Source organism: Symphalangus syndactylus, chromosome 1, assembly GCF_028878055.3.
Source record: "Symphalangus syndactylus isolate Jambi chromosome 1, NHGRI_mSymSyn1-v2.1_pri, whole genome shotgun sequence".
NCBI classification, from domain to species: domain Eukaryota; kingdom Metazoa; phylum Chordata; class Mammalia; order Primates; family Hylobatidae; genus Symphalangus; species Symphalangus syndactylus.
This window is the reverse complement of record NC_072423.2, coordinates 89,226,711-89,252,300: the sequence shown is the minus strand read 5'-3', so window position 1 is coordinate 89,252,300 and position 25,590 is coordinate 89,226,711. Positions and strand designations below refer to the sequence as shown.

The 25,590-nt window shown below is 45.2% G+C and overlaps 2 protein-coding genes across 2 annotated transcripts in view; both read right to left on the bottom strand.

Annotated features, from left to right (window-relative positions):
• MS4A15 (membrane spanning 4-domains A15) overlaps window positions 1-8,211 on the bottom strand; it is a 40,054-nt gene extending 31,843 nt beyond the window's left edge. The window contains exon 1 of the mRNA XM_055294158.2: window positions 8,205-8,211. The gene's annotated coding sequence lies outside the window, so the exon portion shown is untranslated. The remainder of the gene's footprint in view (window positions 1-8,204) is intronic.
• Window positions 211-20,168, bottom strand: MS4A18 (membrane spanning 4-domains A18). Its single transcript, XM_055294123.2, has 7 exons — window positions 20,094-20,168; window positions 15,119-15,601; window positions 11,257-11,370; window positions 8,205-8,261; window positions 6,223-6,318; window positions 4,073-4,186; window positions 211-1,566 (listed from the first exon to the last, which is right to left on the bottom strand). Exons 2-7 carry the CDS (start codon window positions 15,587-15,589, stop codon window positions 1,243-1,245), a joined length of 1,176 nt encoding a protein of 391 aa, XP_055150098.2. The 5' UTR covers window positions 15,590-15,601; window positions 20,094-20,168; the 3' UTR covers window positions 211-1,242.
• Window positions 20,169-25,590: the final 5,422 nt, after the last annotated feature.

The window sequence follows — 25,590 nt, the reverse complement described above, 5'->3', positions numbered from 1 at the left end:
AAAAAAAGACATCAATAACAAACAAAAATGAAGATAGATAGAGGTAAAGTTTTGCTTCCCCCACAGCCATCAATAGCTTGTTCCTTTTTACTGCTGAGAAGTATTCTGTTGTATGGATGTAGCACAATTTGCTTTTCCATTATTTATCCAGTGAAGAACACTCAGGTTGTTTCCAGTTTTTGTTTATTACAAATAAAGCTGCTATTCGCATTTTGTGTGGAAGTAAGTTTTATTTTCTCTAGGATAAATACCCAGGAGCAAGATTGCTGAGTCATATGGTAAGTGCATACTTTGCTTTATAATAATCAGCCAAGTTGTTTTCCAGAGTAGCAGTGCCATTTACATCCTAACAACATCTGAGACCTCCAGTTGCTCTGTTTTCACCAGCACTTGGTATTATCAGTATTTTTAATTTTAGCCATTCTAATAGGTGTGTAGTGTTATTTCATTGTACTTAACGGCTAATAACATTGAACATCTTTCCATACGCTTATTTGCAACCCTATATTCTCTTTGTTAGAGCCTCTGTTCAAGCCTTTTGTCCATTTTGTGATTAGATTTTTTTATATTGTTGAGTTTAGAGAGTTCTTTATATATTGTGGAAACATGTCCTTTGTCAGATATATGATTTGCAAATATTTTCTTCCAGCCTGTGACTGTTTATCTTAGCAAGATCTTTCACAGAGCAACTGTTTTTAATTCTAAATCCAACTTATTGATTTTTTTCCTTTTGTGAATTGTATTTTTGGTGTCTTGTTTAAAAACTCTTCACCTAACTCTAGGTCACAAAGATTTTCCTCCTCCTACACCTGGGAATACTGAACACACTCCACATTGCTCCCCGTCCTCTGTTGGGGAGAACCATGTCAGAGTTAGAGCTGGGGACTGGGAAGAAGTTGGACCTACAAGAATTCCATGGCTGAGGCACCAATTTAGAACCCGTTTTTCAACAGTGAGCATACATCAGGAACCATGGAAACAAAATGCACCCTGCACTTTGCCAAGGTTAAAAGATACTGACAGCCAAAGGAAAATTATTTATGAATGAAAAAAAAGACATCAATAACAAACAAAAATGAAGCTTAGGAGTGAAGAGGAGAGGAAATGCTTGTTCATTTCAGTCTGGCAACAAGGCTAGAGTTATGGTCATGGAAGTTTCAGGGAGAAAGAAAGATACTGCTGCAGTGTATCCCCTTGTCATTGAGACAGGCATCCCATGTCATCTATCTCTGTGCAAATCAGCTATTTCTTGGTATGAGGGTTCGGGGGTACACTGTTGGTGTGGATAGCATTGACAGAGCTGGTGGTAGTTTTGGCACAGGCAGTGGTAGTGTTAAGGGGGCCAGTTGTCACATTGACAGGGCCAAGGTTAGCATTGACAGGACCAGTGGTAACATTGACAGGGCTGGTGGTGGTGTTGACAGGGTGAATGGTAGCATTGACAGGACCATTGGTAGCACTGAAAGGGCCAGTGGTAGCATTGACAGGACCAGTGGTAGCATTGACAGGGCTGGTGGTGGTATTGGCTGGGTCGAAACTGGATACGGTTGGAATCACTGTCACATTCTGAAAGACAAAGGACATGTGGTCATCATCTTCCTCTGTAGTAAACAACAAAAATGGCCATAAATTTTTTCTCCTTTCTGTTTCCATACCTTTAGGTAGACCCTCTCCCTGATGCTGGGCTTGGTCATGTGACTTTCTTTGGCCAAGGGGACAACAGTAAATGTGGCCTGTACGGTGTCTGCCCATTGGAGCTTGCTTTCTCTTGTTGCTCTTTGGAACACTGAACATAAAGACTGGCCTGACTGCTGGATAATGCAAGACAAGTGGCCCAGTTGTCCCTGTTGATTGCCAGTTTGCAAACAGCCAGACACCCATGTGGGACTGCCCAATATTATCCAGCCACCAGACAACTCACCAACTGATTGCAGACTCATGGCAAGCCCAGCAGAGATCAGAAGAATTGCCCAGCAGACCCAGGGAATCAGGAGCTACATAAGTGGTTGTTGAGTAAGCTATTAAGTTTTGGAGTTGTTTGATATGGGGCAAAAGCTAATTGACTTAGAAATTGGTAGCTAGAAGTAAGATAACAATAATCCAACACATGCATTGGGTTTGGGACTAGGTGGCAGGTGGGGCTGGAGAAGCTGTGAGTAAGCCTCTAGCAAAGGCTGGAAAAGTGGTGATCTCACTGCTGGAGGAATCTGGAAAAGGGGAGAGGAAACTGCTACAGCAGACTGGAGAAATGATTTCCCATGTTGTGTAGTGGTGGAGTGCTGTTGTACTTTAGAAGACAAAAATATGCATCTAATAACTTTTGGACTTGGCTAAGGAGATCATCAGGCAAAGTATTGAAAATGTCATTTGGGTGCTTCTGGTTGCGTATGGTAAAGTGCTGTGAGAAAGTGAGAGGATAAAGAAGGAATGATTTAGTTTGCAAGCGGTATTTAGAGGCAAAGTAGAGAGCCCAGGACTTGATGAGTTAGAAAACAAGATTTTCTCTAATTTCCAAGGTCCTCAATGGATAAATAGCATTCAAAGTAAAACCAGGCCTAAGAACAAAGATCAAACAAAGATGTGTCTACACAGCCCTTTGTTAAGACCTTTGAAAGGCTTAATCAGTGCTTATTAGACCCTTTCAGCTAGACAGAAATGCTTCTAAGAATCTTAAGGTATTGGTCTCACAGAAGCCTAATCCCAAAATAGACATTGGTAGATTTAGATCAAGAAGTGTGTCTAGAACACAGTCTCAGGTGTGGCTCTTATCAGATGGTGAAAGCCATAATCTGATACATAAAACACCCTTGGAATTTTTAAGGGAATTGTATTAGTAACAGGATTACCAACTTGGACCAAATCTGACTGAAATTGCTCAAACTGCAAAAAGACCTTTGGGGCTCACTCTTAATATGGGAAGCAGATTGAGAAAGCAAGGTGGAAAATATAGGCCTTTTCTTATGCAAAAAGAAAACATGTTTCTGAGGGTGGAGCCAAGAGTCCAGAGGATGGAGTCAAGGTCCTGGAAAACAATGGATTAGAGAGCTCCTCTCAGGAAGCAGTAGAAAACAATGGCATGGGTAGAGACTTCCAGAGAGACAAATTGACTCCTAATCAAGAAACATTCTCTGCTTCCAGGGTAGGACAACATGTGCCCCATAGGATTTCAGAATTATTATGGAGCAGTGACAATCTTGTGCTTCTGTTCTTTCCTTTATTGAATGGGGAAATAACAGAATTCTATTTATCCTATTTTTCTCTCACTAAAGTAGGTTGGATATATGGGGACAGAACTTGCTTTTAGTTCATGGTTTCTGGATCAAGAAAAGCAATACACCCAAATCCTCAGTCACATCTAGATCTGATTTGGATCCTAGACTTCAAGCCTGATGTCATGATTAGATGGGATGTTTGGGCATCCAAAATATGGGCTGAGCATACTTTGCATCTTGGACAGCTGTGAGTAATTTGTGGCCAGAGGAAAGAGTGTTGTAGACTGCAATACTGGTTAAAATCCTTATATTCATTAACCTTTGCTGGGTGACTTTGTAGCTCCTCTTATCAAGAGGTAGAGCTGTTGCTCCACTCGTGGAATCTGGGTTTGGCCATGTGACTGACTGTGGCCAGTGGGACATTAGCAAATGTGATGCAAGCAGGGACTTAAAGTGCTTGCCTGTGGGAGCTTGCTGTGTCTTGCTACTCTTGGAACCCAGCTCCCCATGAAGAAGCTCTGGTGAGCGTACTGGAGGATGAGATAACATGTGGAGCAGAGGTGAGCTATTTCACGAAGGTCTCTGGAGACCAACCATCCCCAAGCTAAGATACAAGGGTGAGTTCATCTGAAGCCAACAGAAGAGCTACCCACTGATCATAGCCCAAGCTAATGATGCACAGAATAAAGAGCTAAATAACCAGGAGTCACTAAGTTCTGGGGTAGGTTGCTATGCAGCAAAACTTAACTAATATACCCTCTCTCAGGCCTCATTTCTCCAGATCTCTGCTTACCTCTTGCTATAGCCCACGCCCAACCCCAGAGCATGCTCTGATTCCTGGAACAGAGTCCAATACTTACCTCAAATTGTCTGCAGCAGGTAGCCTGGCACCCAAAATGTGAGACCACACAAGTGAGGATGACCTCCAGGAAGGCAAAGGGGAGAAGACTGCCAGAAACTGCCTTTGTATATGTCTAAAGGCAAAGAGAAATTGAAGGCATTTAGTCCTTCAGGTTGATGGCCTAGGTGACAGTCCACATTTGGAGTGCCACACACCTCACCTAGAAGGCCTGAGACCCTCTCTGCATGTGGCCCTTTGGAACAGATGCTTGGGTCACCCATTTTATATGCCCTTGCCTTACCCTCTTAGTCACTGGCCTGACTTCAACTGCCAGCACCTGTATTCCTTTGCCTCAGGGCTCTCTCTGGCCTCTGGAGCCTCCTTTGCTGTTTGCACAGGCTCAGAGTTCCAGGAAATGAGTGCCTCTTGAGAATAGCCCTCTCTCCATGACTGTCAGGGTCTGGTGTATAAATACCCCAGCTCCCTTACCGCTTAGGTTGGTGTTTGTTTCCTCTCCCAGATAAACTACTTGTCTCAAATTCTGCTTCTGGGAGGAACCCAAACTGAGACATTTCAACAAGTGCACTGTCTAGGAAACCCAGTGTGAGGGTCTGGGCTCCTTGAATGGGGCCAGGGGATAGAAACCAGCTAGGTCGGGGTCATTAGCTCTGCCTGGCTCCTGGCTTTCTCAGCCCTCTTCCAGTATCCCTGCCTCATACTGCCCTTGACAGGTTGGGATGGGACCTCAGAGCTTCAAGGGATTCTGTCAAGACAGAAGCTAAGGCAGGATTGAAGGGGCCCCAGAGAGCTCAGTGTGCTCTGGGCCTGGTCCCTGCCCACAGTAGGGTGGGAGGGGTCACTGAGCTCCTCTCATGCCTACACACTCTTTCTCTGGAGCAGAGGGTGGGGAGCCCAGGGCTTGGAATGCCTGTTGGAATCCAGCGCCGTTGTGCTACACTGCACTAGTGTGCTCCTTGATGACAGAGATACTGATTGCCAAATGACCACCTTTAGGATTTGTAGCTGTTGTGCTCTTGGTTCTGCATGACCACAATCCACTCCCTTGTTGGGACATCCTGTTGCATCCTGTTGGACTCCAGAGGCCAGCGTCTTGCTGCCACATCCCCTGGATACCAAGTTACACCCTGTGCATCAGGTTTCTTCCTGGGGCCTTCAGGGAGCTCTCCCCTTAGAGACTGCCCTCACGCCTGTAGACACGTCTGGTTTAAGACCGTGTGTCCTGCCAGCCTTCCCTTGCCCATTTGGTTAGTCCTGAGAGAGGATCAGATTGCAGCCAACTGTGGAGCTAGCTACTCTCGATCTTGTTCTTCAGGCCTCCTCAAGTACTGTGTCAATGTTACTGATGTCCTTCCATGCCTGCTGCCTGACTTTCGTTTGCATGGCTTCACTTGAGGGCTTCCTTTGGCCACAAGAAACTCCTTTGCCCATGAGCATGGCAGACTGGAAGCACTAGGGAATTGATGCCCCTCAGGGGCAGTTTTTGATCAATGATTGAGGGGAGTTGATGGATAAATACCCCAGCTCCCTCTCTCCAAGACAGGGTGTAGCTAAGGTGCATATCATTCCCTGGCTACCAGGGCCCTGGCAGGTCCATCTCCAGGGGTCCTTGCCAGATAATAACGTTTATAGTGCAGCTTCCTCCCCTTGTTTGTCTTACTTCTTCCCCCCTCTAGCGAGGTTTCCTAGAATAACCTCTGAAATACACGACTTGCACCTGAATCCTTGTCTTTGCATCTGCGTCTGGAGGTCCCCCCACCAAAAGACCAGAACTAGCATCAGCACCTCCTGTTTGTGTGAAAGGCTATCCCTTGAGAGACCCCTAGGGGCAGGTAATCTTGTGAGTCTGAGTGTGGCAGCTGCCTAGGCTGCTTACCTGGCCACCTGCTACCTCCAAGCGGAGAATAGGATAGGTATGAGGAGGGGTCAAGTGGCTATACCTCTCTGAGTCTCAGTGTCCTCACTGTGAAATGGAGTTTATCATGGCCACCTCAGAGGGCACAGAGTTTTGGTGAGGGTTAAATAGCTTATGGATGTAGTGGTTGTCATACTAGGATGGAATTCTGGGGCAATTCCATTCTGCTCTGGAGGCAACCTCAGAAGCCCTCCTGGTCCTTTGGCAGCACGGGGCCCTGGCAGTCAAATGCTCACCGTCACATAGTAAAGGATCAGATCTGTAATGATAACGAAGATCCCGGCAAAGGCAAAGAGTGCGCTGATGATGTTCAAGCTGATGCTGCTGTTCACCTGCAGGAGAGGAGGGAGAGGAGAGAGGGAGCCGAGTCTGAAGAGTCTGAAGCCCAGCTTGTGGGGACTCTTGGGAAGTCAGAGAAGAGAGAAGGCAGGGCAGAGAAGAGAGAAGGCAGGGCAGAAAAGAGATGGCCAGGCAGGGTGGAGAAGCATTTATTTTAGCGATAGTGAGGTGAGAAAAACCATTGCTTTTTTTTTAAACTTTTATTTTAAGTTCATGGGTACAAGTCCAGGTTTGTTTCATGGGTAAACTTGTGGCATGGGGGTTTGTTGTAGAGATTATTTCATCACTCAGGTATTAAGCCTAGTAGCTGTTAATTGTTTTACCTGATCCTTTCTTTCCTCCAAACCTCCACCCAAAATCATTCGTTAATCAATGTGCAGCATCCTTCTATGGCAGGGACTGGATGTGTTTGGGAAAATTTCTTGCGAAGCAGCAGAGAGTAGGCAATGAGATTCAGAAAGAGATAAGGCAAAGATGCAGACCTGCTCTGCAGAAGAAGTGAGCAGAGATCCCAAGCTTGAATTGAGGGAAGGGAATTGGGGAGACTTGGTCCCTGTGGTGGAAGGCTGGGGCCAGCATGCTGGCAGGATTGGCTGGGGAAGGTTTTCAGAACCGGAAAGTCTCATATTCAACTTTGAGGGGTCTGCTGCTCAGTGTTGAGAGGCTGAAATCCTCTAATTATTCATTTTCCGTCCCCTACTCAAGCTGCTTCCCTTTAAGAGGGTTATGGGGATGAAGAGAGAAAGGTGAAAGAGAAAGGGACTGTGTTCTACATTTGGGCTGAGGCCAGGACAGCTGTAAGATGTATAAAGTAGAAACGGAAGTTGAGATTTCAATAGAAAGTCAGATGTCAGAGCAAGAGAGGACCAGGAGACCCCCACAAGTCAGCAGACACCTTAGGGAGAGCATTTGACTTCCCAGGGGATATGGAACTTCCCAGTCCTGTTCGGATATGAACAGGCGGTGTGAGCTTGGCTGATGCTGGGGTGTCTGGAGGACTCTGTTCTTCCTAAAGGGGGTGAAGCAAGGCAGACTGTGGGGCCACAGGAGTTTGCCTTGTAGACTGGAGATTGGTAATTGGGAAACCCTCTGTTAGACACCCAGCACCTAGCTGACCCACTGATTTCCCATCAAAAGGCAGAAGAAAGACGACAAGCCATGTAGAGAAAGTGGAGAGGGAAAGGAGGACCTGAGAAGGAAGGAGATGAGAGAAGGGCCATTGTGGAGCTCTAAATTTATCCCTAAGCTTCTTAGAGGCTGCAACAAAAATCAAAACATGACCAGATACTTTGCTGGATGCTGAGACAGAGAATAAATGCCCCAAAGGTGCAAGGGAATTCTGGGTCCTGTGCTCTTGGTTGGGACTTTAAATTGCTCAAGGCAGGCATTGCTGTCACTTTTCTAGGTCCACACAAAGAGGATGGTGGAAAATATCTTAAAGAGATGGCTAAAATGCACACACATTTTCGTTTGGCTCAGGCCTGGCTTTCTGCTTAATTCAGAGCACCCATAAGGCACTGCACATAAATACTCATGAGTTTCCCAAAGAGCTAAGTTTTTGAATAGTAAAATGCAATAGTTAAAAAAGAACAGCTTCGGAATCAGAGGGTTCTGGGGTCAAATCCCAGCTCTGCCATGTACTCACTGTGTGATCTTAGGCAAACCACCTGACCTCTCTGCTCCTCAATTTTCTCCTCTGAAAAATGGGGATAATACAGCTTCATAGAGTGATGGGGATTGACTGGAATAAGGTATGGAAATGCACTGTACCCAGGGCCAGGGCCAGGCCACAACACTACTGTGAGTCTCTGTTTTTCATGTTTGGTAGAGAGTCAAATTCTAACATTCAAGGATCATCAAAGACAGCACTGTGACTTACCACACAAGGACTGGGGTCCTTTGCAGCCCATACTGAGAGGGATCCAGATACAATATACTAGGCAGACGAAAAAAAGAATGACCAATTGTGCAGCATGTTAAAAAAGACAGCTGTCCACTCAGGGACGCATTTCTCAATCTTTATGTTCTATGCACCTTGTTTCACAAAATGTGCAAATCTGTTTATTTCCTCCCAACATTTTTACTATCCCAATGGTTAGGCACCAAATATACTAAATACCATGATACTCAAACTTCTGTGGGTCTACGCTAACACCTTCCTTTCTCCTAAAAACCTGAATTTTGTCCTAGGATGCTGTAAATCTCATTATTATTATTTTTTGACTGATTCTCCTTGAGTCCACTGTCTGGACATATCATCGCCCAAATGCATTTATTGCTCATTTGGCCTCACGCTGCCCTATCCTCAACTGTGATCTTGGAAAATCAGGGGCTGAGTAGTGTGGGGGGTGGAGCCTTGGGGCTGGGAGACAGGAGACCTGGGCTGTGGCCTCATCTGCTGTGGTCCTGGACCCAGCTGGAGGGTCCTCTTTAGCACTTGATGCTGCTAGGCAGGTGATGGAAACATGAGCATCAGAGGCAGTAAGAGCTCTGTTCAGTTATGAGAGCCCTGAACTGAGGGGGCCTGGGCTCAGGACATTCCTCCAGCACTTTCTGGCTATGAGGATGTGGTGGTGTCATCCTCATAGCCAGAAAGTGCTAGAGGAAGATCTTGAGCTTCAGTCTCCTCATCTGGCAAATGGGCATAGATAATGATTCCGGCCCTCTCTATCTACAAGTGGGTCATGCAGTTCAAGTGAGAGAACAAGGGTGGGATTATTGGTGGGGGAGAATAGGGGCACTCAGGGGTTTTGCTAGCTCTCTTGAAGCTACCCTTCAAAGGAACTCACTTCTTCCCAAACAAAATGCCCAGTGGGGGAAAAGAGCCAGCTGCATTCAGATACAGGATTATTCCATGTATACACATTTGTAAACATGCAAAGCCAAGCCACTCGTTGCTTAGGCATATAGGTAAATATGATCGGACCATAAAAAAAAGCAAGGGAGGCTGGACGCGGTGGCTCACGCCTGTAATCCCAGCACTTTGGGAGGCTGAGGTGGGCGGATCATGAGACCAGGAATTCGAGACCAGCCTGGCTAATATGGTGAAACCCTGTCTCTACTGAAAATACAAAAATTAGCTAGGAGTAGTGGTGCACGCCTGTAATCCCAGCTACTCAGGAGGCTGAGGCAGGACAATCGCTTGAACCTAGGAGGCAGAGGTTGCAGTGAGCCAAGATTGTGCCACTGTGTCTCAGCCTGGGTGACAGAGTGACTCTGTCTCAAAAAAAAAAAAAAAAAAAAAGCAAGGGAATGAAAAACATTACATTGAAAATAGTGGTTACCTCTCGGGGCATAGAGGGGATACTCATAGGGATTTGAAAATTTAAAAACCACGGGTGATACTTTGTTTTTTAAGTTAGGTGGTGGACATGTAAGTGTTCATTTTTAAAAACTTTAATTTAATGTATTATTTTAAATCGTGGTAAAATACACACAACTTAAAACATACCATTCAAACCCCTTCAAGTGTTTGGTTTACTAGCACAAAGAAAATTCATATTGTTAGGCTGGCTGGGATGGCTCATGCCTGTAATCCCAGCTCTTTAGGAAGCCAAGGTGGGCAGATCACCTGAGGTCAGGAGTTCGAGACCAGGCTGGCCAACATGGCAAAACCCTGTCTCTACTAAAAATACAAAAAATTAGCTGGGAATGGTGGTGCATGCCTGTAATCCCAACTACTCGGGAGGCCGACACAGGAGAATTTCTTGAACTCAGGAGGCAGAGGTTGCAGTGAGCTGAGATGGCACTACTGCACTCCAGCCTGGGCAACAGAGCAAGACTCCACCTCAAAAAAAAAAGAAAAGAAAAGAAGAGAAAAGAAAATTCATACTGTTGTGCAACCAGCCACCCCAAGATCTCCTTTTATCATCCCAAATTGAAACTCTGTCCCCATAAAACACTAACTCCCCATTACCCCATTACCCCGGCCCCTGGCAATCACCATGCTGCTTTTTCTATCTTTATGAATTTGACTACCCTAGGGACCTTATCTAAGTGGAATCGTACATGTGGATGTTCAATTTATTAATATTATTTAAGCTCTGCAAGATTAAATACACTGAATGGCCTGCTGGTAAATGATTAACATCTGCCTTATGAGGTGGCAGCAGTGCAGGGAAGGGCCCTGATTTGGAGCACGTGTTGATTTCCATGTCGTATGTATACCCAACATGGCCAACTTCCTGCTACCAAATGGTTTGACAATCATTTTACATAATTCCTGGAAATTTTGCAGTCGGCTCCCATAACTGGTATGGTAGGTAGATGCTGTCTATAGCACACAACTTTACGTATTCTGAGTTACATATGAGATATTTCTTTTTTTTTTCTTTGAGACAGGCTCTCACTCTGTTACCCAGGCTGGAGTGCAGTGGTGCGATCATGGCTCACTGCAGCCTCCACCTCCTGGGCTCAGGTGGTCCTCCCACCTCAGCATCCCAAGTAGCTGGGACTACAAGCGCACACCACCACACCCAGCTAATTTTTTGTATTTTTGTAGAGATGGGGGGTCTTGCCATGTTGCCCAGGCTGGTCTCAAACTCCTGACCCCAAGTGATTCACCTACCTCGGCCTCCCAAAGTGCTGGGATTACCTGCGTGAGCCACTCGGCCCAGCCTTATCAGATAAATATCTCATAAAAGAGAACCCAGAGAGGGTAGAAGAGGTAAAGCACTTGATAATGAGTGCTTGTAGCTAATAGTTCCCTAGAGGCTCGGTGGGGGCATGGGAGATGGGGAGGGTGGTGGTGGGAGGGAGTGTTGCTGGGGCAGGGAGTTGATACAACCCTTTGCTGTATCTGCAAGTTGGAGGCTGGCTCTAGTCTACAGAGGCATATTACTGGGAATGGGATTCCACGCTCCTTCTTCCTCCACTTCCTTCTTGTCCCAGTCTGGTGACCCAGGAAGGAGACCATATGGCCTTGTACTCACGGATAATCCTCCCCAGAGTGGGTACCCTGACAACCAGGTCACAGAAGAATAGTGATACAGCACAGGGTTAATTGCAGAGAACATGTGCGTCAGGCCGATGAGGATCTGGATGGCCTGCAGGGAGAACAAGTCACTGTGAGAGAGCAGAACTGGGGGCCTGTGGGCTGTGGAGCTGTGCTTTCCACCCTGGCTGTGCCCCAGAATCACCCCAGGTGTGATTGGTGTTGAGGCTCATCCCAGACCAACCGGATACAAATCTCTGAGGGTGGGGTCCATGCCTGGGTGTTTTTTTAAAAACTTCACAGGTGATGCGAATTTGCACTCAGGCTGAGAACCACAGGCATAAAGGAAAGGTAAGACAGCCTATAACAGAGCAAGAAATGTGTTCCCTTTAGACTGAGCCCACAAGTGTGCAGAGACACAGGCTGAGCCTGGGTTGTGGCTGAAAACCACCTGGGCTCCTGTCCTGGCTACAGCACTGGCCGGCTGTGTGGTCTCCAGCAAATATCCTCTCTGCCTCAGGGTTTCCTTGTTTGCAGGGAAACCAAAAATGTCAAATCCTAGAAAACCTGGCATTCCTAAGCACGATGTTAACATCGTTCTCGAACAGTTGTTGGCCAAAATTCGTGTGATGAATCCGATTTTTCCAAAATATATGATTCTGATGATTCAGACCATTCGATGTTAGTTCTGTTTAGAAATAACTCAAAGAAAGGTCTTTATATTTTATTTTCACTCTGAAAATCAGCCAGATTTGCTTCCGCCTCAAGAGCATGTTTATGAGAGGCTACATATTTGTAAGATGGGGGTAACAGTATCCAGCTTGCAGGGCTGTGGTAGAGATTGAAAGTGCCTATGAAACTCGTAGCCCAGTTCCTAGCATGCAGTAGGAGTTTCTTTCTTTTTTTTTTTTTTTTTTTTTTTTGAGACAAAGTCTTGCCCTGTCACCTAGGCTGGAGTGCAATGGCCTGATCTCGGCTCGCTGCAAGCTGTGCCCCCCGGGTTCACGTGATTCTCCTGCCTCAGCCTGCCGAGTAGCTGGGACTACATGTGCCCACCACCCCGCCCGGCTGATTTTTTTTTGTATTTTTAGTAGAGACGGGGTTTCACCATGTTAGCCAGGATGGTCTCAATCTCCTGACCTCGTGATCCGCCCGCCTTGGCCTCCCAAAGTTCTGGGATTACAGGCGTGAGCCACTGCGCCAGCCTGGATGCAGTAAGTATTTCAATGCCCTCTGCTGACTCTATTCATCTTCCCGGTACCGATATTCTTTTTGTGGCCTCCTCTATGATGTCCCCAGTTCCCCTTGGCAACGTACACACGGGGAGATCCTCTGTCCCCTGCAAGTCCTGTGTTTTTCCCCTTCCCCCCTGCTTTTCCTCCACTGTTGCCACTATCTGAAATCTGCTTGCTTTACCCTCCTCCTACTGAAATCCTATCCTTCCCTTAAGGACCAGACAGATTCTTTTCCTGACCCCCCATCCAGGATGAATCCCCTCTCATTTGGGGCTCCTACAGCGTTTACCACTGGCTTCTCCGGGCCTCAGTTTCCTCAGGGATCAAATGACCAGTGTAGAGCAGCCACTTTCTGCCCTTCTGGTCCATGAGTCTATGAATTGGTGACAGACCTGGGTTTCATATGAACATCCTTTCCTAAGATGACATGCTTGACTCTGTCTACAGGCCCACTTTATCAGTATATTAATGAACTCCGTTCCCGTTTAGAAAAAAAATAGTGCCGCTCGCTGCCAGCACTCATTTAATTTTAAATAAACACACTCTTGAGGCTGAAGCAAATCTGGCTGATTTTCAGTGTGAAAATAAATGATAAAAACGGTTTTTTTGAGTGATTTCTAAACAGAACTAACATCAGAATTGTTTACTTCGGAAACATTGGATTCATCAGATGAATCTTCGGCCAACAGCTGTTTGGGAACAATGTTAACACCATGTGTAGAAATGCTACATTTTCTAGGATTTGACATTTTTAGCAATTGAGAATTACTGTATTTTGTAAATGTGAATACTACTACTAAAAACAGAATGCTATAAATAGAATGACATCTCGTTTCCAAGGTAGATATGCTAGAGCAATGCGAAAGTTATAATTAAAGGGAGATTTTGGCCAAGTTATCTCGGGCTAAATACTGCAGCTGCAAGTGTTGCCGGCGAGTATTCTTTGGGCAATCGGGAAAAGGGCTAAGAGGCAGGCATAGTTTCCTCCCCAAAACAAAATTGTAATTGATTAAAGATAGTCCACAGTTTTGGCTTTTTGGCTTTTCATTTTGTTTGTCCAGGTTCCCCAGACATTTGCTCTGACTTAATTCTGTTTTGACAAATTTTCAAATCCTTCCAAAATATCTCAGAATAATTGGGAGCCAAAGTTAACAAGCCTTTACCCAGTATTAATTAATAATAAGGATAGTCATTGTAATACAAGGTGATAATTACTATGCAATATCATAGACCAGCTTTACCTTTTGGAGGATTTCCGCACACATTTATAATCTCACTCGATGCTCGTGACCAGGATTTCTTTTTTTTTTTTTATTGTTTTTTGAGACGGAGTCTAGCTCTGTTGCCCAGGCTGGAGTGCAGTGGCATGATCACGGCTCACTGCAAGCTCCGCCTCGGGTTCACGCCATTCTCCTGCTTCCACCTCCCGAGAAGCTGGGACTACAGGCGCCCGCCACCACACCTGGCTAATTTTTTTATTTTTAGTACGGATGGGGTTTCACCATGTTAGCCAGGGTGGTCTCGATCTCCTGACCTCGTGATCCTCCTGCCTTGGCCTCTCAAAGTGCTGGGATTACAGGCGTGAGCCACCATGCCCGGCCTGATCAGGATTTCTATTCCTGATTGCTGTTTTATAGAATTTAGTTCAGGATTTGATTTTGAGTTGTTTGGGAGGCAAACAACGCCTTGTTCCTGGTACAATCTACTTGTCTACTCCTGAAGGATCCTGGATTAAATAAGGAGGAATGGGTCCCCTTCCTGCACCTTTCCTTGTCTTCCTGCCTCCATTAGGCAGTTTGTTACTTCTCAAAGAAGCCAGACAATTTGCACTTTGGGCAGCCACAGTAACCTATGCGTGTCTCACGGCAGTTGCCAGAAGGTATTGTAATTATGACAGCCGCCATGAACAAAGACCCTCCTTGGTCTTCATGGATGATGTCTTGGTTATCTCTGAGTCTCCAGCTCCTTGCAGGGCACCTGCCATGTTGAATGGATGAGTGCATAGACTATGGGCATCTGTGACATGCCAGTCTCCATACTAGGAGTTGGCCAGGCATCCAGTGGGATCTGGCTTCTGCCTCAAAAACAGAACTGAATTGAGCTTTGCAATGTGCTAAATGAAACTGGAGGAGGCAGGAAAGAGGCAGGGGCCCCCTTGATTGAAGAGGAAATCACAAAACCTTGCAGCTGGAAGGAATTTAAGAAAGCTGAATCTTCTTATTCTAAAGATGAGGAAATGGAGGCCCAGAGCGAGGAAGAGATGTCTGCAAGGCCACTCAGCAAATCTAGCTGGCCTGAGACCTGGATTGCCTGACTCCCCGCTCAGTGGTCTTTTGAGTGGAATTGTTGCTGACCCATGCCCCTGATAGATAGCTGGGTGAGGTAGGGAAGTTCACTGATTATTCAGCCTCCCCCAAACCATGGGTCTCCTTGGGGAGTGGAAGGAAGACAAGGGAGAGGGGCCAGCATCTGGGTGATTGTACTGGGTCCAGCCTCCAGAAACCGCCCCCCACACCCACTCCATCTCCCCTTCACCCTCTCAACACATTCCCTTCCTCATCCCAGAGCACTAGACGAGGGCTTATGAAGTGACCCAAATTGGAGAGAAGGAGAAATCACACTCACCCCTAATGTTCTGACCTCCTCATTTATGAATTTCTTGGGATTAAATGAAGTAAATGATGCAAATGACGTGTTCCACTGGGATGAGTTTGAGGTGTGTGACAGCCCAAGGTTAGCATTCAGAGGATTCTGAAGGTCTCCAGGCTGTATCTGGAGATTTGTCATTCCCTGTGTGTATTGGATCACTCCAGGCACAGTCTGCAAACTGGCTGTTCCCACCGGATACTGTCGCTGATACCCAATGGGTTGACTCTGTACACCTGCTGCTGAGTTCTGGTTCACCATGAGTAGATTCTGTAAGTTTGCTCTTGCTGTATCACACTGGATTACTTTTGGTGAAATTGGGTAAGTGGTCACCTCTGAAGGCTGCAGATGACTTCCAGAGGCCACAAGGTAGCTGGGCTGGATGACGTGAACATTACCTGGGGCAATAATGCCAGGTACACTGTTGGCTCCAATCACCTGTTCGGTCATGGTGTACAACTGCTGCAAAACACATAAGAAGGTGCATTTCCCTCTTCTGACAAAATGAATAATGCATCTTATCTCATTCTTATCTTTAGTTTCATCTTCATTAAAATAAGAATCACCTAGCATGGTACCAGACAAAATAAACTTCTTGCCTTTCTTGGCAAGAACATGCTGTTTTCCTTTTACGCGTTTGGATTTGCAAGACTAGGTTTCCTGAGGCTACTTAGCTCCTTGCAGACCTTTTGTTCACAGTCTGGGTGGTGGCTTTGCTTAGCCCCCTGCAGTTGGCATTTTAATCTGCATGCCTCGAGTTTGTTGAGTGGGCACAGGCTAGCTCCCCATCTTGCCCCCTGCCCTGGCAACAGCTGATTGATCTGGGGATGAACAACTGATCCCAAATGCTCTGGTAACTTCTTTCTCCTGGGAATTTGGAATTGCATCCAAGGACTACTGTGGGATGGGAGGCTATGCAGAGTTGGAGGGGTCACATGTATGTTGTGTGCAGGGGGAGCAGAGAACACCAGTTAGCAGAGTGAAGAGAATAAAGCTGAGAAGCATTGGGGGAGGAAGAGATAAAAGAAGAGGAGAGAAGGAGAGAGAGAGGGGAAGGAGAAGGGGGAAAGAGAGAAAGAGCGAGAGGGAAGGAGAAAGGAAGACACATACACAGACACAGACAGACAGACAGACACACACACAGAGAGAGGGAAGGAGGGAGGAAGGCACAGACATAGACAGACAGACAGACACACACACACAGAGAGGGAAGGAGGGAGGAAGACAGATACACAGACACAAACACACACACATACACACACAGAGGGAAGGAGGGAGGAAGACAGATACACAGACATAGACACAGACACACAGACACACACACACAGATACACACGCAGACACACACACACACACATACATACACACATACACACAGATACTACCTTGATCTTTGATGTCCTTTTGACTCTTGGTTCTAGGTTCTCATTTGCCGCAGCTGTACTTCTGTCCTTTAGTTAACTCATTTATGGGTTTAATTTAATTAAGGCATTTCGTGTATGATTTTTCAACATTAATTGGTTTCAGAGCAAAAAAACAGACTGTCTTTCCCAGGCTTCTTGGGTGCCCTTGACATCCCAGGAGAAACCATGGACCAAGTGGCCTGGGAATGATCATCCCTTTCAATCTCTTCGTGGGTCTTGTCCATGTTGGTGTTGGGATTGGGACCATGTAGAAATTTTGTTGCATTTTCCTTGTGTTTAAACCATTATGGTCCAGGGTGTTAGAGATTATGACAGCGATCAAACCCTTAGTAGCCTGCAGTTTCTACTGAATCTTGGGCATTAGAAAAAGTTGAGAAGGGAATCACTTGGAGGGAGACCTGGGACATTGTCCCGATTTGATAAGGACTGATAAGCTGGACTTAGAGAATTGCTTAATTTTTTGATGCTGGTGAGCAAGTGTGCAATGGGAGGAGGTAGGTATGTAGCCCTCAGAACATTAAAGATATTATTAGATGCAAAGATATCCCATTCAGATGAGAGATAATGTTACTAGTGTACTTTACTTGTTAATTGTTGTGGCTGGTGGGCTTATCCCTTTACTTAAATTATACAGTCCTTACTGGCAAGACACCAAATCCTATGGCACAAAATAACGTGTGCAGGACGCCAGAAGTATGTTCTCAGGAGGCTTTCTGTCCTCTCTAAATCACAAGTATAAATTGATCCCCCTGTCCCAACTGCATCCTGAGTGAGAGAAACACTCCAAATTGTCAATGGTCATCTTGAGTTTGATGCTAGCTGAGGAATTGGCATTATTTAATATTAATCATCTATAAAATAAACTCGAAAGCAAGACAGTATCAGGGTTAAGAGCTCAGACAGCCCTAAGTCCACTTCTCAGTTCCTTCATTTATTAGTTGTACGACCTTGAGCAAGTTGCATACGCTGTCAGTTTCTTATCTATAAAAGGTGCATAATAATGGCACCATCTCCCAAGATTGTTTTGAAGATTGAGAAAACTGCCAGCATAAACCTGGCACAGAGGGAACAGTTAACATTTGTTCTCTGTTGAAAGGTAGAGACCACCCATAGGAGAAGGGCCATTGTTTAGCAAAGTCTTGGAACCAATCCAAATGCCCCTCAACAATAGACTGGATAAAGAAAATGTGGCACATATACACCATGGAATACTATGCAGCCATACAAAAGAATGAGTTTATGTCCTTTGCAGGGACGTGGATGAAGCTGGAAACCATCATTCTCAGCAAACTAACACAGGAACAGAAAACCAAACATAAGTGGGAGTTAAACAATGAGAACACATGGACACAGGGAGAGGAACATTACACACTGGGGCCTATTGGAGCGTGGGAGGCGAGGGGAGGGAGAGCATTAGGACAAATACCTAATGCATGCGGGGCTTAAAACCTAGATGACGGGTTGATAGATGCAGCAAACCACCATAGCACATGTATACCTATGTAACAAACCTGCACGTTCTGCACATGTATCCCAGAACTTAGAGTAAAAATAAAATAAAATAAAATAAAATAAAATAAAATAAAATAAAATAATAAAATAAAAGTGTTACCTCAATCTTAAAAAAAGAGAAGGGCCATTGTTTTGAATATTTTTCCTAATTGACCCCAAACTATTTTGATTTAGTATTAATAGCAGAGGATCTCAAATTATGGTCTCTGGACTAGCAGTATCAGTGTCACTTGGAACTTGTTGAAAAGTCAAATTCTTGGTCCCCTCCCCAGAACTACCAGAAAGTTCAGGGGCAAGGATAAGCCACCTGTGTTTCAACACACCCTCCAGGTGATTCTCATGCTGCTGTGAGAACCACTTCCATGCAGAAATGCCCTACACTTCTCCTTTGTGGTTTCACTTCTCTTTCCTTGGATCCCAACAGTTCAAAATATTGGTTATATCAAGCTTCAGGAAATTCCTACCTTTTTCCTTATTTTAAAATCTAGCTGGTCTCTGAGGCTCCTTTCCATGCTACTCTTCCATAGGAAAAACAACTGTCATTGGTCTTTCACCTGACGACTAAGGCACTCACCCCTGTCTTCTCACTCATTTTGATCTGACCCGCCTCTTTGCAAAGTAGGGAGATCAAGGCTCTGAAAGTGGAATAACTTGCCTACAATTATGCAACCCACAGGAATAGATCTGAGACTCAAATTTATTTTTTTCTGACTGCTATTTGCATTTCACTATGTTTTCATTTCCCAGAAGAAATGTTCTACCAGTGACATATGGATGGTGGAATGTTCAGCTGCATGAATGGAGGCTGTGCAGGCAGTGTGAGCCATTTCTGCCTTAGACCTTGACATTCCTTGCTTTCTTGAAGAATAACAGGTTTCCCAGGAGGGTGGTTTAGAATAATAACTACAGCATCCTTGGATGTTGATGCCTCACAACCCTGTAGATATAAGGTAGTTCCGCCAGCAATATATTATTGTTATGACCATTTTCCGGACAAACTATCTGAGGCTCAGAGGGGTTAAGTACCTTGACCATAGTCACACAGGTAGGAAATGCTGAAGTTGAGATTTGAAATAGAAGAATTGAAAGTCTCCCTGCCTTCAATTTTCATAATGAATACTGTGATAAATATTATACTGTGCTTCATGATATTAAAAAATGAATCATTTCTCTCTTCCTTTTTTTCAGAGCAGGACTCCTTCTTCGATGTGTGAAAAACAATACAACTGTAGACCTGACAATCGGCACAAACAGCTGGGCCCTGTGAGGGATGCTCCTGGGACCCCTGAGATTCTACCTCCAGTCAGGAAAATGTCAGGAACAAAGAGAGTGGTTCCGCCTGTAATCCCAGCACTTTGGGAGGCCGAGGCGGGCAGATCACGAGGTCAGGAGATCGAGACCATCCTGGCTAACACGGTGAAGCCACGTCTCTACTAAAAAATACAAAAAATTAGCCAGGCATGGTGGCGGGCCTGTAGTCCCAGCTACTTGGGAGGCTGAGGCAGGAGAATGGCGTGAAACCGGGAGGCAGAACTTGCAGTGAGCCGAGATCACGCCACTGTACTCCAGCCTGGGTGACAGAGCAAGACTCCGTCTCAAAAAGAAAAAAAAAAAAAAAAAAAAAGAGTGGTTCCATCAGAAGCCGTTCCACCAGTTCTAGATTGAGGTCCTAAGTAGACCTGATCACAGTGTGCCTACAGCTGGGCTCAAGGAGCAAGGCAGCCAGAAAATGCCTAGCAGAGTCTCCAGCCTTCTATCTTAAGATTGCTGTGTCCATGCAGAGACAGGAGCTCGATTTAAGAATCTGTTGTGACTCTTCAGTTACTTCCCAGCCTCCCAGCACCTCCAAGGATGGGTGGCTGCACGCCTGTCTTGCTGGAGGGCACTACTCTATGTCTGAACACCTGAATCCTTGTGGTTCCCAAGAGACACTTCCCAGGGACTGCCTAGATCCACGTCTCTGCTGGTGCTATCCAGGCTCTGTCAGAGTCCTGCAGAAGGATTCACAGAAGTCTTACCTTGTGGTCCTGGTAAGTGTTTGGATGCTCTTTCTTCAGACTCTGTGGGTTTCTGCAGCCTGATCTAGAAATTCTGGTGCTAGCTAATGGGTTGGCACTATTTAATGTTAATCATCTAGAAAATAAACTCAAATTAGGTTTCTCTTTCAAGCTCCAAAGTCCTCTTTGCAGTTTCATTTGGAGTCAATACGTCTATTCTCTGGCATCTACACTGAGTTTATTTGCCCCTCAGAGTATTTATGGCCTTGGTTAAAGTGGGATTCCATGGGATCTCCTTCCAAAGTTTCTCTTTGAGAAAGTGAGAAATCCAGAAGTGGGTCATTAAGATTTTGTGAGCCACGGCCTGGCGCGGTGGCTCACGCTTGTAATCCCAGCACTTTGGGAGGCCGAGGCGGGCGGATCACGAGGTCAGGAGATCGAGACCATGGTGAAACCCCATCTCTACTAAAAATACAAAAAATTAGCCGGGCGTGGTGGCGGGCGCCTGTAGTCCCAGCTACTCGGAGAGGCTGAGGCAGGAGAATGGCGTGAACCCGGGAGGCGGAGCTTGCAGTGAGCCGAGATCGCGCCACTGCACTCCAGCCTGGGCGACAGAGCGAGACTCTGTCTCAAAAAAAAAAAAAAAAAAAAAAAAAAAGATTTTGTGAGCCAATAGATTTCCCTTATAAGCAATTAGTGAGCATTTATTGAGTGTCTGGTGTGTGCTGGGTGGTATGCTAGGAAACAACGTGCTCTAGAATTTGCAAGGAGTTGACGAGACAGAACATAACCACTGTCGGGATAATTCTAGTACAAGTATGGATAGGAACAAACAAATATTCAGTCAGACCATCAGTGATGACGTAGCTGGGAGATGTGTCAAAGGGATGGGCTGGTCCTAGCAGGTTTGTTGAGTGGCTGGACGTGGAATTGGACATCTAACTCAAGTTGGGCATTGAAAGAAGGATTAGATCAAAGCTGCACAGAAGGCACAGTGTATTCCAGAAGAGCGTGAATCAGAGGCACGGGGGCATGTCTAGATTCACCCCATCCTCCAACACTCATCCTGAAGCCTCTTCCTCCACAAAGCCTTCCCTGAACTTTCCAGTCAAACTAAATCTCTTTGGAACCCACATGCCCCAAATGTGAGCTGCCTGTGATGTTTGTGTGTGTGTGTGTCTCCAATTTTTCCAGCCTTATAGAATCACCCTTTCCTTTAGTTTACATGAACTGGCTAAAGCCGCCATCCTATGTATAGTGGCTCCATTCCCAGTAAGTTGGAGGATTTCTTCATGTAGATTACGCTTTACATAGTCAATTTCCTTGCTCAATTTCCTATACACTCCTGATCTCCCTCACATCTCCCCTTTTATGGCTGTTTGTCCACCCCACATGAACTCAGTCCTGCAACACATCTCCTGCGGTGGGTTGAAATGGAACTCTCCAAAAAGATATACTGAAGTCTTAACCCCTTATCTAGTATCTCAGAATGTGACTTTATTCAGAGATAGTTTCATGGCAAAAGTAATTAGGTTAAAAGAGGCCCTAATTTATTATGACTGGTGTTTTTGTAAAAAGGGGATATTGCACAGACTTGCACACAGGGAGAAGCCTGCATGAACACGAAGGCAGACTCTGGGGTGATGCATCTACAGGCCAAGGAGTGCCCAAGATGCCCACGGACCACCAGAAGCCTGCAGGGAGGCCTGGAACGGAGTCCTTCACAGCCCCAGAAGGAGCCCACCCTGCTGACACCTTGATCTCAGACTTCCAGTCTCCAGATCTGTGAGATGATACGTTGAATTAACAAGCCGCCCAGTTTGTAGTCCTTTGTTACGGCAGCACTAGAAAACTCTCCCTTGCTTGATTTTCCTACAGCTTTACTCACACAAAGTGGTTCTGTGTAGCAGAATTTTACTAAAGTATAGGGGGTGGGAAGGATGCCAATGCCCCAAAACAGAGCAATGAACTAAACATCAAGTGCTGGATGTCTCTGATCTTAGTCCCTTGCTCGTTCCTGTCACAGAGAACTTCAGCGGGGCCCTTTCTTCTCCTGGACCCTGGCCTTCCTCCATGCTTCTAGGCCCCATCCTCTTCCCCTCCTCTCTTTCCTTTTCTTCCCATCCTAGAGACTCGTTCTCCAGCCCCTGCAGAGCTGCCCTCAGAATCTCCAGACACTCCCTGCAATATTGTACAGAACAATTCTCTGTTTTACCCTCCCCAACCTGGCCATTCCTTGGGATGGGAGGAGGGCTTCATTTCCCATACCCCAAAAGAGCCAAAAACAGTTATTCCCTAAGGAAACCTGCTGCCACTTGAAAAAAATAAGTACTTTGTCCCTTGACAGCATCCTACTCCAAACTCCCATAGCTTTTTTTTTTTGAGACGGAGCTTCATTTGCTCTCATTCAGCCTCATGTCACCCAGGCTGGAGTGCAGTGGCACAATCTCTGTTCACTGCAACCTCCGCCTCCCGGGTTCAAACGATTCTCCTGCCTGAGCCTCCCAGGTAGCTGGGATTACAGGTTAGCTGGGATTACAGGTGGCTGCCACCACACCAGACCCATTTTCGTACTTTTGGTAGAGACCAGGTTTCACCATGTCGGCCAGGCTGACCTCAGACTATCCACCTGCCTTGGCCTCCCAAAGGGCTGGATTACAGGCTCCCACAGCATTTTGCTGGAACCTCTCCTGCATCCTTGCCCCACTGTTATCCGAGTATGTGTGTATCCTTCCTTATGAGCTTCTGAGCTCCTAAGCGGTGGGATGTGGTTCTTACCTGCAGAGGCAGGTGCTTGGCATTTGATGAATGAGTGAATAGATGCCTGAATTTGGTGAGTTCAAGGCAGGAGTCATTGACAGAGAGGCTGGAAAACTGGGATTTGGACATTGTGGGAAGAGGGATTGATGGGCAGCTGAATAGGGTCTTGAATACCGTGGTCAGGAATTTATTCGGTGGATGCTAGGAACTCTTGCAGGGCTTTGAGGAGGAGAATAACAGCATAAACTCTGGTCTCAGGACCCACACTCTTTGGTCTCAGGAGTCCCTTGCATTTTTAAAAGTTATTAAGTACCCTCAAAGAACACTTGTTTATTTGGGTTAAATTTGTTGATATTTATACCATATTAGAAATTAAAATGGAGATACTTAAAAATGATTTACTAATCTATTTTAAAATAAAAAACATTTATTATATATTAACATAAATAAATGTTTTTAAATAAAAAAATTGTATTTTCCAAAATGAACAAAAATTAGTGAGAAGAATGGTATTGTTTTATAGGTTCGTAGGAGAGGAGAAATACCTTTTCTTCACCCATCACTACATTTATGGTCAAGGGCCTTATGACAAAAGACAGATTAACAAGAGAAAAGCATACACATTTATTTAATATAAGTTTTGCTTGATGTGATGGTCTTCATAAGGAAATAAAGACCTGAAGCAACAGATAAACTTGTGTACTTTTTATGCTAGGTTTGATGAGGACGTGAATAATTGTGAAGTATTATTAAATAAAAAACCATGACTTAATGGTAATAAACTGGGGTGAAATTAGCAAGGCCTATTTGTTTAATATCACTTTGTAACCACATTTATTCAGAGATAAGGATGTTCCTTTCCTCTGGGTGTAGGGAGGGCACTGTTTTTTTCTACATTTTTTTTTTTTTTTTTGTCTTTGAGCTCCCATTCTGTCATCTAGGCTGTAGTGTAGTGGTGCAATCATAGCTCACTGCAGCCTCCAACACCTGGCCTCAGGTGATCCTCCTGCCTCAGCCTCCCAAAGTGTTGGGAGGGTACCTTTCGAATTAGGGTCTTATGAGTTGCTTTAGGGAAGAAGTGGTGGGGAAAGGTGAGCATGACCTTCCTGTTTCTGCTGTTTTCACCAATGCTAGGATGCCACATTTTGTGGCTGTGTGACCTGAACCATATCAGGTATGTATACCTCTTTCCTGTTTGGATTACTGGAAGAGAGCTAGATTTTCACATCTGCTTATATGTTGTTTGTTTTGGTATGTTGTTTTGGTTGAAGTATATGAAGAAAATCAGATAGGTAGTTAGAAAAGTGAGTATTTTAATAGCCTTTTCAGATAATTACTGGTAGTCTTCTTTCTCAGCCCTCAACGTTATTGCCACTTTGGGCTAGACAATTCTTTGATGAAGGGGCTGTCCTGTGCATTGTAGGATGTTCAGTATTATCCCTGGCTTCTACCCACTAGATGCCAGTAGCACTCTTTCCCTCAACTCCAGTTGTGGCAACAAAAAATACATCCAGACGTTACCAAATTCACCTCTTCCCGCTTCTTAAGAACCCCTGATACACCGAACTCAAGTGTTAGTTCCCGAAAGGTTACTTGCAGTGTGGAATCTGAAGCTGTATCAGTAAGCTTTTTGTACTCTGTGCTATAGACTGAGCATTTTTGTCATCCTAAAATTCATATGTTAAAACGTAGTCTTCAATGTAATGATATTTGGAGGTGGGTTTTTTGGGAGGTGATTAGGTCATGAGGGGCTCATGAATAAGATTCACAGCTTTATATAATAAAAGAGAGACTCCAGAGAGCTCCCTTGGCCCCTCTGCCATGTGAGGACATAGTGAGAGCACCGCTATCTATGAACCAGGAAGCAGCCCCTCAGCAGACACCAAATCTGCTGGTAATTTGGTCTTGGACTTCCCAGCCTCCAGAACTGTGAGAGATACATTTTGCAGTGAAAGAACATGGGATTTGGAGTAAGGAGACATGAATTAAGATCCAGCTCTATCATTTACTAGCAGTGCACACTTGGGCGAATTACTTAACCTCTCTGAGCCCCAGATTTTTCATTTTTCTCTTTCCTAAAGCATAAATAATGTCACTTTGTATTGTTGCAATACAAAATGAGATTGTGCAGCTGAAAGGTGTTAAAGCAAACTAAATATGGCCGGAGAAGGACTCTGTACTTCTATATTTGAGTCCTTGTGGATGAACTGTAACCTAGCTTCATAGTCAGACAAAATTGAAAACCTAACTTAATAGTATGCATCAGTAACAATAGCTGAGCGTTGGCCAATCCCAGCGGCCGTAATTCAACCATTCATAGACCTCTGAGTATTCAAGCTGCCTTCAACTAAGGCAAATGGGGAGCTATAACCAATCTCACTGTTTCTGTACCTCACTTCCAATTCCAGTACATCATGTTTCCTTTTTGTGTATTAATTTGTTCTGACCATGAGACACTCATGGAGTCTCTGAGAATCTGCTGTGATTCTGGGGGCTGCCCGATTTGTGAATTGTTCATTGCTCAGTTAAACTCCTTTAAATTTAATTCGGCTGAAGTTTCTCTTTTATCAAAGGGCATTGAACAGAATAAGTTGTCAGACATTAAAGACTCAATAAATGTTAATTACTTCCATTTTCATAAGATTGTGTTCATTTGACAAACATTTATTGAGCACTACTAGCCTTGTGGCCAGCACGCTGGCAGTGTTCAGTAGTGGAGGTGCGGAGTGTTCAATTGCCTGATGCTTCTGGCAGTCCA